General features: G+C 41.4%; 1 protein-coding gene across 1 annotated transcript; it reads left to right on the forward strand.

Moving 5' to 3' along the window:
* The first annotated feature begins 8,570 nt into the window (after positions 1-8,570).
* On the forward strand, positions 8,571-13,521 carry LOC149432281 (cationic trypsin-3-like). The gene is made up of 4 exons (XM_089665296.1): positions 8,571-8,695; positions 10,498-10,751; positions 11,296-11,435; positions 13,162-13,521. The coding sequence occupies exons 1-4, from the start codon at positions 8,691-8,693 to the stop codon at positions 13,342-13,344; spliced, it is 582 nt and encodes a 193-aa protein (XP_089521422.1). The 5' UTR covers positions 8,571-8,690; the 3' UTR covers positions 13,345-13,521.
* Positions 13,522-17,460: the final 3,939 nt, after the last annotated feature.

The raw sequence follows: 17,460 nt of genomic DNA on the forward strand, positions 1-17,460 counted from the left end.
TCAGTCGAACATTGTTTTTTTTTTGTTTTTTTTTTAAAAGCGGTTAAAAATATTGTATAATTATTATTATGAATTTATACTTGTTATCCTTCGCTGCTGTCCCTGGAGTGCGGCATGCCTTTTAAGCAGTAAAACCAAAAAAAATATTGTATAATTATTATTATTATTATACAGGATTTATTTGGCACCAACAGTTTACGCAGCGCTTTACACCATATGGGCAGACAGTACAATTAAAATACAAATGAATACAGAAGAAATCAGAGGGCCCTCATTAGAGCTTACAATCTAAGACAAATAAATAAAAATATAATTAATAAAAAATTTTTTATTATAGGCTTTTATACTTGTCATCCTTTACTGCTGTCCCTGGAGGGCAGCGTACCTTTTATGCAGTAAAACCAAAAAAAAAAAAATATTGTATAATTATTATTATTATTATTATGCATGATTTATATGGCACCAACAGTTTACGCAGCGCTGTACACCATAAGGGCAGACAGTAGAATTAAAATATAAATGAATACAGGAGGAATCAGAGGGCTTACAATCTAAGACAAATAAATAAAAATATAATTAATAAAAATTGTTATTATAGGCTTTTATATGTGTCATCCTTCACTGCTGTCCCTGGAGGGCAGCGTACCTTTTAAGCAGTAAAAAAAAAAAAAAAAAAAATATTGTATAATTATTATTATTATTATTATTATGCATGATTTATATGGCACCAACAGTTTACGCAGCACTGTACAACATAAGGGTAGACAGTAGAATTAAAATATAAATTAATACAGGAGGAATCAGAGAGCTTACAATCTAAGACAAATAAATACAAATATAATTAATAAAAATTGTTATTATATTCTTTTATACTTGTCATCCTTCACTGCTGTCCCTGGAGGGCGGCGTGCCTTTTAAGCAGTAAAAAAAAAATATTGTATAATTATTATTATTATACAGGATTTATTTGGCACCAACAGTTTACGCAGCGCTTTACACCATATGGGCAGACAGTACAATTAAAATACAAATTAATACAGGAGGAATCAGAGGACCCTCGTTAGAGCTTATAATCTAAGACAAATAAATAAAAATATAATTTAAATTTTTTTTTATTATAGGCTTTTATACTTGTCATCCTTCACTGCTGTCCCTGGAGGGCAGCGTACCTTTTAAGCAGTAAAAAAAAAAAAAAAAAAAAAATTGTATAATTATTATTATTATTATGCATGATTTATATGGCACCAACAGTTTACACAGCGCTGTACAACATAAGGGTAGAAAGTAGAATTAGAATACAAATTAATACAGAAGAAACCAGAGGACCCTGTTTAGAGCTTACAATCTAAGACAAATAAATAAAAATATAATTAATACATTTTTTTTTATTATAGGCTTTTATACTTGTCATCCTTCGCTGCTGTCCCTGGAGGGCAGCGTACCTTTTATGCAGCAAAACAAAACAAAAAAAATATTGTATAATTATTATTATTATTATGCATGATTTATATGGAACCAACAGTTGACGCAGCGCTGTACACCATAAGGGCAGACAGTAGAATTAAAATACAAATTAATACAGGAGGAATCAGAGGACCCTCGTTAGAGCTTACAATCTAAGACAAATAAATAAAAATATAATCAATAAAAATGATTATAGGCTTTTATACTTGTCATCCTTCGCTGCTGTCCCTGGAGGGCGGCGTGCCTTTTAAGCAGTAAAACAAATAAAAACAAAAAAAAATTGTATAATTATTATTATTATTATGCAGGATTTATATGGCACCAACAGTTTACTCAGCTCTTTACAACATAAGGGTAGACAGTAGAATTAAAATATAAATGAATACAAGAGGAATCAGAGGGCTTACAATCTAAGACAAATAAATACAAATATAATTAATAAAAATTGTTATTATATTCTTTTATACTTGTCATCCTTCACTGCTGTCCCTGGAGGGCGGCGTGCCTTTTAAGCAGTAAAAAAAAAAAAAAAAAAAAAAATATTGTATAATTATTATTATTATTATGCAGGATTTATATGGCACCAACAGTTACGCAGCTCTTTACACCATAAGGGTAGACAGTATAATTAAAATATTAATGAATACAGGAGGAATCAGAGGGCTTACAATCTAAGACAAATAAATAAAAATATAATTAATAAAAATTGTTATTATAGGCTTTTATATTTGTCATCCTTCACTGCTGTCCCTGGAGGGCGGCGTACCTTTTAAGCAGTAAAACAAAAAAAAAAAATATTGTATAATTATTATTATGAAGGATTTATATGGCACCAACGGTTTACGCAGCTCTTTGCAACATAAGGGTAGACAGTAGAATTAAAATATAAATGAATACAGGAGGAATCAGAGGACCCTCATTAGAGTTTACAAACTAAGACAAATAAATAAAAATATAATTAATAAACATTTTTTTTTTAATAGGCTTTTATACTTGTCATCCTTCACAGTTGTCCCTGGAGGGCAGCGTACCTTTTAAGCAGTAAAACAAAAAACCCCCCAAAATATTGTATAATTATTATTATTATTATTATGCAGGATTTATATGGCACCAACAGTTTACGCAGCACTGTACACCATAAGGGTAGACAGTAGAATTAAAATACAAATTAATACAGGAGGAATCAGAGGGCTTACAATCTAAGACAAATAAATAAAAGTATAATTAAAAATGTTTTTTATTTTAGGCTTTTATACTTGTTATCCTTCGCTGCTGTCCCTTTTAAGCAGTAAAACAAAAAAAAAATTGTATAATTATTATTATTATTATTATGCAGGATTTATATGGCACCAACAGTTTACGCAGCGGTGTACACCATAAGGGCAGAAAGTACAATTAAAATACAAATTACTACAGGAGGAATCAGAGGGCCCTCGTTAGAGCTTACAATCTAACACAAATAAATAAAAATATAATTACATTTTTTTTTTATTATAGGATTTTATACTTGTCATCCTTCGCTGCTATCCCTGGAGGGCGATGTGCCTTTTAAGCAGTAAAAAAAAATAAAATAAATTAAATAAAAAAAAAATAAAAATTTAACTACCCAAGGCCAGATCTGTAGGAAGCAAGATCAGCACCGGACAGCTCAGTAAATACTGCCGCTTATTTTTCATTTGAAGTCTGGAGTAAACTCGGATGCAGTAAAGGCGCTGCTTTCATTTATCTCTCTGTACTGCATGCAATTTCCTTATTATGTTTTTATATAGCGTGCGATGCACACAGATAAATATAAAAAGGGATAACGCATCGTAAAATTACCCTTTCGTAAATCAAGACTTTTAAAAGCTGTTAAAATACAATATACAATAAAAAATAAATTTGTTCTTTTTTTTTTTTTTTTACCAATGAATTAATTTTTTTATTTTTATTTTTTTTTTTACAATGAATTAAATTGTTTTTTTTTTTTATTAATCAAGTTGCAATCCAAGTTTCTTTCTTGGTTCACACCAAACTGCTGATCCAAGGTTAGGAAACTCTAAAAAATATTTATTGTCTCTTTAATGGTGCCTGTGTTGTGTACGCAAGCACCGCGATGTTGGCGGGAGTTCCTATTTATCCAAATATCGTACTTATCCTTTAATTCCATGGTGTTTGACTTTCTTCTTTCCTCACTGAGAACTTTGACAGATCGGCGTGTTACATTCAGAGTCGCATTGATACACAAGAGCTTACGGAATCCGTTATAGACTTAGTAATGAGTCAGATCTATTTCACGGTATAAATAAATATTCTCCTGTCCTTAGCTGAGTAAACACGATACATCCAACTCTCAAGTGGCTGGTGTGAATCAGAACAATTGTGTCCGGGTCCTACACAAAATAAAGAGAAAAAAATTCCATTTTCATTTTGTTTTTCTCAGAGGCTCCTGCAGCTACAGATGGAATACTTTTTTTTTTTAATTTTTTTAAAATTTTTAATCTTTTTCTTGGGGCCTATTAAGGGACACAGGATTGTAAAATAGTCTGCCTAACACACTTGTTATAAAGTATTTTACAATTCTGTGCCCCTCTATAGGCTCCAAGAAAATTATTTTACGGCGGGTATGACATTTTTTTTTTTTTTTACTTTCAATATATTTATTATCATTTAAATAAAAAAAGGTAGCAGCAATGCAGTATGTGATCCATCTAGATCAGCGGTCTCCAGACTCCAAACTGGGGAAACTCTGTGTACCTCTATAGGCTCCAAGAAAATGATTTTTGTGGCTGGTATGAATTTTGATTTTTTTTACTTTCAATATATTTATTCTCATTTAAATAAAAAAGGTAGCAGCAATGCAATATGTGATCCATCTAGATCAGCGGTCTCCAGACTCCAAACTGGGGCAATTCTGTGCCTCTCTATAGGCTCCAAGAAAATTATTTTACGGCGGGTATGACTTTTTTTTTTTTTTTTTTACTTTCAATATTTTTATTATCATTTAAATAAAAAAAGGTAGCAACAACGCAGTATGTGATCCATCTAGATCAGCGGTCTCCAGACTCCAAACTGGGGCAATTCTGTGCTCCTCTATAGGCTCCAAGAAAATGATTTTACGGTGAGTATGAAAGCCATCCCTTCTCCCTCCTTTGAGGTAAGACAGGGCACCCCTACACCCCCCATGAAGGGCAGACCAGGCACCACTCCTCGGAGGTCAAACAGGGCACCCTTCCTCCCTCCCCAGAGGTTGGAGAAGCCATCCCTTCTCCCTCCTTGGAGGTTGGACAGGGCACCCCTCCTCCCTTCTCAGAGTTTGAACAGGGAACTCCTCCTCCCTGCATGAAAGTCAGACCAGGCACCCCTCCTCACTCTTTGGAGGTCAGACAGGTAGCCTTCCTCCCTCCTATGAGGTTGGATAGGATATCACTCCTCCTACCTTGGAGGTCAGACAGGGTCCCCCTCCTCGGAAGTTGGACAGGGTCCCCTCCTTCCTGTACAAAGATTAGAAAGAACACCCTTCCTCCCTCCTTGAAGGTAGGTTGGACAGGGCACCCCTCCTCCCTGAATGAAGGTCAGTTAGGGCACCCCTCTCCCTCCCCTGAGGTCAGACAGGGTGCCCTTCCTCCCTCCTTGCAGGTTGGGCAGGGCACCACTCCTCCCTGCATAAAGATCAGAAAGGACACTCCTCTTCCCTCCTTGAAGACTGGACAGCACACAGCTCCTCCCTCCTAGCATGTTAAACAGGGAACCCCTCCTCCCTGCATGAAGGTCAGTTAGGGCACCCCTCTCCCTCCCCTGAGGTGAGACAGGGTTCCCTTCCTCCTTCCTTGGAGGTCAGACAGGGTACCACTCCTCCTTCCTTAGAGGTCAGACAGGGTCCCCCTCCTCAGAAGTTGGACACGGCACTCCTCCTCCCTGCATGAAGGTCAGTTAGGGCACCCCTCTCCCTCCCCTGAGGTCTGACAAGGTGCTCTTCCTCCCTCCTTGGAGGTTGGACAGGGCACCACTCATACTTCCTTGAAGGTCAGACAGGGCACCCCTCCTCCCTGCACGAAGATCAGAAAGGACACTCCTCTTCCCTCCTCGAAGGCTGGACAGCGCACCCCTCCTCCCTCCTAGCATGTTAAACAGGGAACCCCTTCTCCCTGCATGAAGGCCAGTTAGGGCACCCCTCTCCCTCCCCTGAGGTCAGACAGGGTGCCCTTGCTCCCTTCTTGAGGGTTGGATAGGGTACCACTCCTCCTTCCTTGGAGGTCAGACAGGGTCCCCCTCCACGGAAGTTGGGCAGGGCCCTCCTCCTCCCTGCATGAAGGTCAGATAGGGCTCCCCTCTCCCTCCCCTGAGGTCAGACAGGGCACCCCTCCTCCCTGCATGAAGGTCAGAAACGACACTCCTCTTCCCTCCTCAAAGACTGGACAGCGCATCCCTTCTCCCTCCTAGCATGTTAAACAGGGAACCCCTTCTCCCTGCATGAAGGTCAGTTAGGGCACCCCTCTCCCTCCCCTGAGGTCAGACAGGGTGCCCTTCCTCCCTCTTTGGAGGTTGGACAGGGTACCACTCCTCCTTCCTTGAAGGTCAGACAGGGCACCCCTCCTCCCTGCACGAAGGTCAGAAAGGACACTCCTCTTCCCTCCTCGAAGGCTGGACAGCGCACCCCTCTTCCCTTCTAGCATGTTCAACAGGGAACACCTTCTCCCAGCATGAAGATCGAACTTTATCCTTGTGAGCAAACCTATTGGAGTGATACAGGTTCCTGTATGTTGTGCCATGGCAGGAACGTCTTCATGAAGACTTGTAAAGTGAATGGTAGGGCCACTTAATGACAGCGTTGTGATAGGTGGACTGTTGACGTGTATGAAGTGCTGTTTGCTTGAGCAATTGTTTCCTGTTAAGAGGAAGAAGTCCCAGATTATGTAATGTGGGAGGTTGAGGAATTGAGTGTTTATTTCATGGATCTCGTGTACATTATATCACTGACACCCTCTTCCATCCCACCTGTATATATCTCGGCTGGGTTCTGTGTACACTGAGCCTTATTCTTGTGCCAACTCTCTATCCTGGGACCTTGAACGTGGTCACACTCGTGTTTAACAGACCCTGGGAAAGCAGCAGGTGGGAAAACCTGTCCGGCTGAGCCAGTAATTCCCCAGGTGTGTGTTCAAGACTTAGTGATAGAGTGAGAGGTGCAGTCTCTAGATTTGTGGTTTGCAGAAATTAAAAGGCAACTCCACCTGAAAACTGTATTTTATCTAGGTGTGTATACTGGTGGCAGGTCAAAGGCCAACTTCTTGTATTGCTCAGGGACTCTAGATTGCATAACTCCCCTCACATTTTATGATGTAGATTTGTCTTAGGGACTGATGGGTTTTGGCACATTCCCGCTTCCAGTGCATGCATCCAAAGCTCAAGTTCTATCATGTTAATAATTCATGGAGTAATCAAAGCTCTGGTTAAGTAGCATGGTCTGTGCAGAATTGCTGTAAACATCTGGAGAGAGAGAGATGATCATGCTTCTGGTGGCTGCATTGCTGGGGATGGCAGGTGAGGAGGGATGAGATGTGCAGGAGTCAGACTAAAGGGCTTCCAACCTGACCGATGAAGGTGCCCTCTATAGGTAGATCGGGTATACTAACTGACACATGACTGCTAAGATGGAGGGAAGAAAATAAAGGCATGAAAGAGAAGAAGGGAGGAAAGGAAAGGAAAGGAAAAGAAAGGAAAGGTGGATGAAAGTAAGAGGACTGAAAAGGAAGGGGAAAGGAAGGGGAAGGGGAAGGAAAACTTGACCGAGGAAGGTGCCCTTTATAGGTAGACCAGGTATACTAACTGACACATGACTGCTAAGATGGAAGGAAGAAAAGAAAAGAATAAAAGAGAAGAAGAGAAGGGAAAGGAAAGAAAGGAAAGGAAAGGGAGGAAAGAAGGAAGAAATGAAGGAGGAAGGAAGGAAGAAAAGAAAGGTGAGTGGTAAAGGAAAGTAGGAAGAAAGGAAAGATGGATGAAAGTAAGAGACCTGAAAAGGAAGGGAGGGAGGGAAAGGGGAAGGAAAAGGAAATGAAAGGAGAAAGAAAGGAAGAAGATGGGAAAAAAGATGACTGAAAAGCAAGAAAGCAAGGAAGGAAGGTAGGAAGGAAGGAAGGAAGGAAGGAAGGAAGGAAGGAAGGAAGGAAGGAAGGAAGGAAGGAAAGAAAGGTAATGAAAAGGAAAGAAAAGAAAAAAAATGAGGAGGAAGAATGAGGAATGAAAAAAAGGAAGGAAGGGAAAGAAGAGAAGGAGGAATAAAGGAAGGAAGGGAAGGAAAGGAAAAGGAAAAGGGACAGGGAAAGGGAAAAGGAAAGGAAAAAGGAAAGGAAAAAGGAAAGGAAAGCATGCTTCTGGTGGCTGCATTGCTGGGGTGGCAGGTGAGGAGGGATGAGATGTACAGGAGTCAGAGTAACTGGCTTCCAACCTGACCAATGAAGGTGCCATCTATAGGTAGACCAGGTATACTAATGGACACATGACTGCTAATATGGAAGGAAGAAAAGAAAAGAATAAAAGAGAAGAAAGGATAAAGGAAAGGAAAGGAAAGGAAAGGAAAGGAAGGAAGGAAGGAAGGAAGGAAGGAAGGAAGGAAGGAAGGAAGGAAGGAAGGAAGGAAAGAAAGAAAGAAAGAAAGAAAGAAAGAAAGAAAGAAAGAAAGGTGGGTGGTAAAGGAGGAAGAAAGGAAAGATGGATGATAGTAAGAAGAGTGAAAAGTAAGGAAGGTAGGAAGGGAAGGGTGAAGGAGAAGGGAAAGAAAGAAAAAAGAAAGGAAGAGGATGCAAAAAAAAGATGACTGAAAAGGAAGAAAGGAAGAAGGAAAGGTAATGAAAAGGAAAGAAAAGAACATGAGGAGGAAGAATGAGGAATGAAATAAAAGGAAGGACGGGAAAGAAGAGAAGGAAGAATAAGGAAGGAAAGGAAAAGAAAGGAAAGGAGAGGAGAAAGTGGGGAGGAAGGAGGAGGAATGAAAGTCATAGAATTCTTGGGCCCCTTTAGTTGCGGTAAATTCCCAATTAGTTGTCCAGCATTGTTTTGAGCTTTTCCCTTTTATAGTTCTATTTCCGCCAGTTGAATCCTCCTCCATTGGACGGATCATAGGGGGAGAAGAATGTATCCTGTATTCCCAGCCATGGCAGGTGGCTCTGTATTACTTTGACAAGTTTATCTGTGGTGGGATCCTTATAAATGAGAGTTGGGTACTGACGGCGGCTCACTGCAAAATGTCGTAAGTATTCAATGCCCTTCTCTTTGTATAAAATGTAAATTAGTAATCAGCTCAAACAATTTTCTAGTTTTAAATAGAGTGGAGAAGGATTAGAACCTCTTCTAGGTTTTTATTTTTGCCTGAGTCTTTGGGTGAAATGCAGGAAGAGGTGGTGTCAGGTAGGGCATCATGTTTTTCTAGACCAGCCAATCACTGAATGGTGGACTGCAGTCCAGATCTGGACAGGGTGATTGTCCTATATGAACTGCCAGCCAGCCAGCCAGCCAGCCAGTTCCCCCATTGTCTGCAGTCATTTATTGCTAGAACCAGTGGCATCCTAACAACCAATGACATGATGTACAGCATGAGGGCACTCTGTTAGGGACACCTAATTTAAGGAGACACTTCAATGGGGAGACCTGATGTAAGAGGGAATTATGATGGGGACACATGATGTAAGAGGGCATCATTGTGGGGCTCCTGATGTAAGGTGGCATGATGATGGAGACACCTGATATAAGGGGATTTCTGATGGGAATACCTAATGTAAGAGGGCATCATGATGAGGATACCTGATGTAAGGGGGCATCATAGTGGGACACCTGATGTAAGGTGGCATCATGGTGGAGTACCTGATGTAAGGGGATCTCTGATGGGGACACTTAGTGTAAGAGGGCATCATTGTAGGGACACCTGATGTAAAGGGGACCTCTGACTGGGACACCTAATGTAAGGGGTCTCTGATTGGGATACCTAATGTAAGAGGGCATCATGATGGGGCACCTTATGTAAGGGGGCACTGTGATTGGGACCCATGATTTAAGGGGGAACTCTGATAGGAACTCCTGTTGTAAGGAGGAACTCTAATTGGGACACCTGATGTAAGGAGCACTCTGATGGGGAGACCGTGTGTAAATGGGCACTCTAATGGGGATATCTAGTGTAGGGGGACATTTTGATGGGGGCACCTAACTTAAATAGGCACTCTGATGGGGACATCTGGTGTAGGTGGGGGGGGGGTTCACTCTGATGGGGTCACCTAATCTAAGGGGACACTGTGATGGGGACCCATGATTTAAGGGGGAACTCTGATAGGGACACCTGTTGTAAGGAGGAACTCTATTTGGGACACCTGATGTAAGGGGCCACTCTGATGGGGAGACCGTGTGTAAATGGGCACTCTGATGGGGATACCTATTGTAGGGGGACATTCTGATGGCGGCACCTAAAGTAAAGAGGCACTCTGATGGGGACATCTGGTGTAGGTAGGGCACTCTGATGGGGTCACCTAATCTACTGTGATGGGGGTCCATTTTTGGCATAAATATACAATTACTACATATATGAGTTACAGCAAAAACATGAGATTCTGATCTCTTCTGGAAGAAAATTTAACTGACCAGACCTCTTGAAATGTAATTCACACCCCTTGTCTAGACTAATAAAGCTTTTCACCATGAATTTCAACCAGCAGTTGCCACTGGCACTTTTGTTTAGCCTTGAAATTTGAGGCATAGGGTGAGTCCTTGCTTGGCATCAGCACCCAGCCCTCAGGAGAGGGGACCTAGGAGTAAGGACTTGGGAGCAGCGTATATCTGTTTGTCACAGAATCAACATTTTTCGGAGATGGCAGATTGAGGAAAATAGGAAAAGTACAAAATTTTAGTGAAAATAATGAACTTTCCAGTAACAAAAGAAAGGTGGGTCTATCATACTACGCTTCTAAGTCTATAGATGGAAAACGTCTACTTATTACTCAGAGTCAATACTTTCTAACATGATTTCAGACATGACTTGACTCACATATGACTTCGGCTTTTTAGGAATATTCAAATAATTCTGGGAGATCATGATCGCCAGGTCTATGAAGGAACCGAACAGTACCGACATGCCGTTAAGATGTGTTCCCACTCCAGCTATGACCCCAGCACGTATGACAATGATATCATGCTCCTGAAACTGAACTCCCCAGCCGAGGTTAATGACTACGTGAAAACTATCACCTTACCCACCGAGGCAGTGGCAGATAACTCCAGTTGTATCATTTCAGGATGGGGGACCACCATTTCTCCAGGAGGTAATCTGTTTAATAGAGTGAAAAGTTACTCCATCTAAATGGGATCTGTTGGGTGTGGGCCTTCTATTGTCCCTAGGAAGTAAAATAAGTTCCCCTCGCCATATGGTCTGCTCCAGCTGACCTTGGGATTTTTCGTAAAGTGAGACTTTAAAATAAAGTAGATAATATTGGTTACATAATTGTAGATACTGAGGTCAGATATTTCCGAATCCATTTTTTTAATTTTGCTTCAAGGATTCCTTCATTGTCATCAAGTAATTCTGGCCAATCCCTTGTATTCAGGTTGAGTCATTGTTACTTATTGCAATAATCTCTTATAGACAAAGGTAGGAAAGGGGGGTACAGTGATTCCGGGGCCAAACCACTGAAGGGTCCAATTATTTGGACTAAGATGATGAATGGTAGTTCCATATTCAGTTGGTCAAGAAGCAGACCTAGAAGTATCCCTGTGACTTTTTCCGTGCAACTTAGTCAAGAATATGTCCATGGCCTTGGCCCTGAGCCTAAAAGTACTCTACAAATACATGAATTCTATGTTTCTCAGAGACATATTCGGATGTCCTTATGTGCCTGAACGTCACCACAGTGCTTGCAAGTGACTGCAAAGGATTTTATGACAATGATTCACTGACGGACAACATGCTGTGTGCCGGAAACCTTGAAGGCGGAGAAGACTCTTGCCAGGTTTTTACATTTAAAGAGTGTGGCCCATCTCCTAAAGATACAAGCTCAGCACACCAGGAATATGGGTTACATGGTATCTGAGCCAGGGGTGTATTTACCACAAGGCAAAAATGGCATTTGCCTAGGGCATTATTTTTCAGGGGGGGGGGGGGGCGGGCAGCACTAACCCTCAGAAGAAGGGATGGAAGAAGGGACACACACGACATGGGAACCTGGTGGGTTCCAAGCAGGGGTGGACTGACAACTCATGAGGCCCCCGGGCAATAGGGGATCATGGGGCCCCTGTGTCCTTGCCAAAACTCAAAAAGCCTATGAAAAAGGTACCAGGGGCATCTCATGGGGCCTCCTACTGACCCCGGGCCCTCGGGCAGTGCCCGAGTTTCCAAATGGTCAGTCCGCCCCTGGTTCCAAGAGAGGTTGCGGGTTTCATGACGGTGCATGCACAGCCCAACTCTCGTTCCCGGGGATGTCCGGAGCTGTGAAGGTGTCTTTCTCTCTCTTGCCATGGGGGATGGTGGCTGGTGTATGGGAGGCAGTGGTAGTGGAAGGCTGTCTCGGGTGGGAGTCAAGGGTGTTGTTGGTCAATGTCAAGCTCTCTCTGCAGGGGGCGCTGATTTTTGTGTTGCCTAGGGCAGCACAAAACCTATATACACCACTGATCTGAGCCATAAGATGGCCATGAGTCAACTGCTTCTCTGCCGTGTTTTTTTTAGCCCAGGAGTTCTTTAGCCTTGGGTGGAGGCCAAATGATGGTCACAAAAAGGGCTCACTTGGAAAACCTAAGACTACCACTAATGCCACTAATGTCACTAATGCCACAAATTTTATCTGTACTTGGGAATATTGGGATTTATATGCAACTAGTTGCAAAAAGTTGTTACTGCAGTCATGTGCATTGCTAAAGGTGTTTATTAAATTGATTGAGGGCATCATTGTGAGAGAAGGTCTCCACGACTGTTGCTCTCATGCTATGGGAATATCAGCATCACTCCTGGTGTGCAGAACTTGCCTCTTTCTAGGGTTGGGGCACCTGTTTTTTAATTAAAAAAAATATGAAAAAAATGTTCTAAACCGTGAAAAAGAAGTGTCTGAAGAAAAATCTGAAGAATATATTTAAAAAAATACATTTAAAAAAAAAATATATATTTTTTTAAAATATATTCTTCAGATTTTTTTAACATATGAAAAAGTGATTTTAACATATATTTTTTTACATATATTTGTAAATGCATTCCAAAAATGTATTGTATTTTTAAAGACATACAGTATATTTGAAATGTATTTTTAAAAATATTTTTCATATATTTTGCAATTAAAAAGCATTTCAAAATGCAATATATATACATACATATATATATATATATATATATATATATATATATATATGTATACATACATATGTATACATAAGTATGTATACATATATATATATATATGTATACATATGTATGTATACGTATATATATGTATACATACACATATATATATATATATATATGTATATATATATGTGTGTGTGTGTATATATATATATATATATATATTTATTGAATATGGCCAAAATTGTAGCATTTCAAATATGTGGCAATATATTTGGGAAGAATATTTTTTAAATATATTTCAGATATAGTTTTCTTCCATATGGGAAAGAGATTCCATATTATCTCAGAAGATCCTTTATCATCTAATTTTGCTGTTGTTCCTCATGTGCTCTATTTCTTTGTAGGGTGACTCCGGAGGCCCCCTGATATGTGACTTATTCCTACAAGGAATCACATCTTGGGGAGACCCTGTATGTGGACAGCCAAACAAGCCAGGAGTCTACACCAAAGTGTCTATTTACATCGACTGGATTATTGATATAATCAAGAACGAGCCCCCGCAGATCTGCCTGAAAGTCGCTCGCTAGCATGGAAGGCCATTGACGGGAGTTTGCTGATAATAGATTGCAAAGTCTAATGGGAAAGAAAAACCTCATTAAACATCTTATGTTCTCTATTTGGTCCTCGTCTGGTGAACTACCAAATGTAAATCGCTAAAAAGAGATGATGGTATAAATAAAGAAAGTAAATATAAAAACAAAAAACGAGTGGGTGCCCCAATGTTGTGTGACCTGCACTTCCTCCTTAACATCATCAATGCCACTAACCAGGTTAAACTTAAAGCTGAACTCCAGGAAAAAAATAATTTATATGTTATATATGTATTTATTTCAGGTACTTATATAGTGTTGTCAGTTTATGCAGCACTTTACATATATATTGTACATTCACATCAGTCCCTAACCCTCAAGGGGTGTACAATCTAAGGTCCCTAACCCTCAAGGGGCGTACAATCTAAGGTCCCTAACTCACATTCATACATACACATACTAGGGCCACTTACAATCACACACATTCATACATACACATACTAGGGCCACTTACAATCACACACGTGCATACATACACATACTAGGGCCACTTACAATCACACACGTGCATACATACACATACTAGGGCCACTTACAATCACACACTTTCATACCAACATACACATACTAGGGCCACTTACAATCACACACTTTCATACATACACATACTAGGGCCACTTACAATCACACACATTCTCACATACGCATACTAGGGCCACTTCCAATCACACACATTCATACATACACATACTAGGGCCACTTCCAATCACACACATTCATACATACGCATACTAGGGCCACTTCCAATCACACACATTCATACATACACATACTAGGGCCACTTACAATCACACACATTCATACATACACATACTAGGGCCACTTACAATCTAAGGTCCCTTACTCACATTCATACGTACACATACTAGGGCCACTTTAGAAAGGAGCCAATTCACCTACCAGCATATCTATGGAGGAATCCCACGTAGGCACAGGGAGAACATGCAAACTCCAGGCAGGTGGTGCTGTGGTTGGGGTTCAAATCAACAACTCTAGTACGGCCAGGTGGAAGTGCTAACCGCTAACCCACTGTTCTGCCCATTTGTATAAAATAAAAATAATATATCAAATATGAGAACACTTTTCATTGACTGAAAAAATTGTTTCCTCAACGGCACCCATGAGGCCGTGGCACATTGGTCCAGTGGAGGAATTGGCAGAGAGGGGTGGAAGACACTGAGTGGAGGCCAGTGGAGGGATTGGTAGAGAGGGGTGGAGGATACTGAGTGGAGACCAGTGGAGGGATTGGCAGAGAGGGGTGGAGGACATTGAGTGGAGACCAGTGGAGGGATTGGCAGAGAGGGGTAGCAGACACTGAACGGTTGGTAAGGTGGATAACCCTGGCAGCAGTATTCATGATGGACTGGAGGGGGGATCGCCTATGTAAAGGTAAGCCAATGAGGAGGGAGTTACAGTAGTCGAGCCGAGAGATTACCAGGGAGTGAATTAAAAGCTTTATGGTGTCATTGGTTAAAAAGAGGCGTATTCTGGAGATGTTGGGGAGGTTGAGGCTCAATGATCTGTACTTATGCCCCTAGTTGGGTAACAAGGATTTTGGGAAGTCAGTAAGGGCAGCCTGCAAAGTGTCTCAGTACAGAATTGAAAAAAAAAAATTCTAGGTATAGGTCACGGGTAGTGTATCGTTGTGGAAAATTCTGCGAATCCATGAGTATGATGTCCTGAGAAAACAACAGGTGTACAGACCAATGGAACTATGCCACCTTCTTTCCAAAATCTGGCTGTTAGCCTTCAAGATAAAAATGCCAACACGGGAAGTCCAGATTTTTACTAGTGGAAATTTGAAAGTCACAAAGCCTACCAGCATACCATTTGAAGTATATGTAAACCCTAACACAGAACGTCTCTCATTTGCTACGTTTTGGTCTGTTAAGCAGGCCTTTCTTTTGCAGAGAATGGGTCCAGGAACTCCTCCCTTCTGAATCACTTCTTGTCTCTGCCCCCTACCCACCCTCAAGCGCAGCCCCTTGGTTCCACCTCTACCCACCTTCCAGTCCTGCTCCTTATAGAGAATACACAGCCAAGTATCATTTTGTGGTGCTAAGTAATTTGTATGGGTTTGTAATGATAAGAAAATCAGTCAAATAGATTCCCTGAAGCCAACAGCAATAGACCCCTCCAAGCAGCAAAATACCACCCCAGCAACATTAGACCCCAGCAGCAACAATAGATCTTCCAGCAGGCAGTATCAATATACTGTCGGGCAGCCAGCAACAATAGACCCCTCCTTCAACATATATCTTCCAGCAACAATAGACCTCCCCAGCAACAATAGACCACCATGCAAAAAAGATTACCTCCAGTGACAATAGATCTCCCAGCAGCCAGCATCAATAGACCTACTAGTACAGCCCAGCACCTTATTGCCATTACAAAGTCCTGGGTTCCACCCTCCCGAAGAGTCAGTGTGTGTGCAAGGAAGCAGCCAGAGGGGTGCATGTCTACACTGGAGTAGATAGAGATCCAAGCCTGAGGGCCAGAGCAGCAAGGGGCTGCGAGCTAGGTAGACAGTGTTGGTCAGAAAATGGTCGGTAGGAGACAGATGAGGGCCTGAAGTGGAATGAATGCTGTATTTGTAAGCCAGGAGACCGAATGTTTATTTCTTTGCTAAAGAGAGCCGGGAGGCTGGATATTTAATTTTGTGCTAATGGTACCCCCCCCCCCCCCTTGCAAGGGAACCCCACTGATTTTGTTTTGTGGAACTTTGAACTTTCTTTTAAATAAAAGTGGTCCAACAAGTTATTAAATGACCATATCTGGCGTGGACTGTACTCTCTGGTGAACACCACACTTGAGCTAGACAACCCAGAACTTTACACATGCATGCACTTACATACTTCTTAACATTATGGATCCTTGCATCTGGGGAACTGTTAACGCCTACACATGGTCTACATTTTATCTTTCCAAGTGGACATACCCAAATTACACTCATGTATGGGTTGGTCCTGCCCAGAACCCATCTCTATTATCCATCAAACCCATATTAAGGGTTGGTTCTGCCCAGAACCCATCTCTATTACCCATAAAACCCACTTTAGGGGTTAGTCCTGTCTAGACCTGCCTCTAAATATACTTCCTTGACCCCATGACTAATACTTTTTCGAGTTAGGGTCATGTGCAGTAACTCATAAGCTTGAACCTATGATCCCGGGACATGACCCTGGACACAACTTTGGCAAAACTGATGGCCAAGATGGGAGACTGTCTCGGAAAATCAGTGATAGCTGGCATCTATGCTTCTAATTTGATCCTGGCACCAGGGGAACTGTTAACCCCTACACATGGTCTACATTTTATCTGCCCACTTTACAAGTGGACACACCCAAATTACACTCACGTATGGGTTGGTCCTGCTCAGAACCCATCTCTATTATCCATCAAGCCTATTATAGGGGTTGGTTCTGCCCACAACCCATCTCTACTCTTTAAAAGTTAGTCCTATCCAGACCTTTCTCTAAATATACTTTCTTGACCCCATAACTAATACTTTTTCGAGTTGGGGTCATGTGCAGTAACTCATAAGCTTGAACCTATGATCCTGGGATAAGACCCAGGACAGAACCTTGGCAAAAACTGATGGCCAAGATGCGGGACTGTCTCAGAAAATCAGTGATAGCTGATAACTTGATCCTGGTACCATGGGAACTGTTAACCCCTACACCTGGACTACATTTTATCTGCCCACTTTACAAGTAGACATACCAAATTACACTCACGTATGGGTTGATCCTGCCCAGAACCCATCTCTATTATCCATCAAGCCCATTTTAAGGGTTGGTTCTGCCCACAACCCATCTCTATTCTTTAAGGGTTAGTCCTGTCCAGACCTTCCTCTAAATATACTTCCTTGACTCCATAACTAATACTTTTAGGGTCATGTGCAGTAACTCATATAATCTTGAACCTATGATCCCGGGACATGACCCAGGACACAACCTTGGCAAAACTGATGGCCAAGATGCCGGACTGTCTCGAAAAATCAGTGATAGCTAATAACTTGATCCTGGTACCATGGGAACTGTTAGCCCCTAC

The sequence above is a fragment of the Staurois parvus genome, unplaced genomic scaffold (genome assembly GCF_062004578.1).
Source record: "Staurois parvus isolate SC_StPar_1 unplaced genomic scaffold, SC_StPar_1.0 ptg002174l, whole genome shotgun sequence".
In the NCBI taxonomy this organism is placed as follows: Eukaryota; Metazoa; Chordata; class Amphibia; order Anura; family Ranidae; genus Staurois; species Staurois parvus.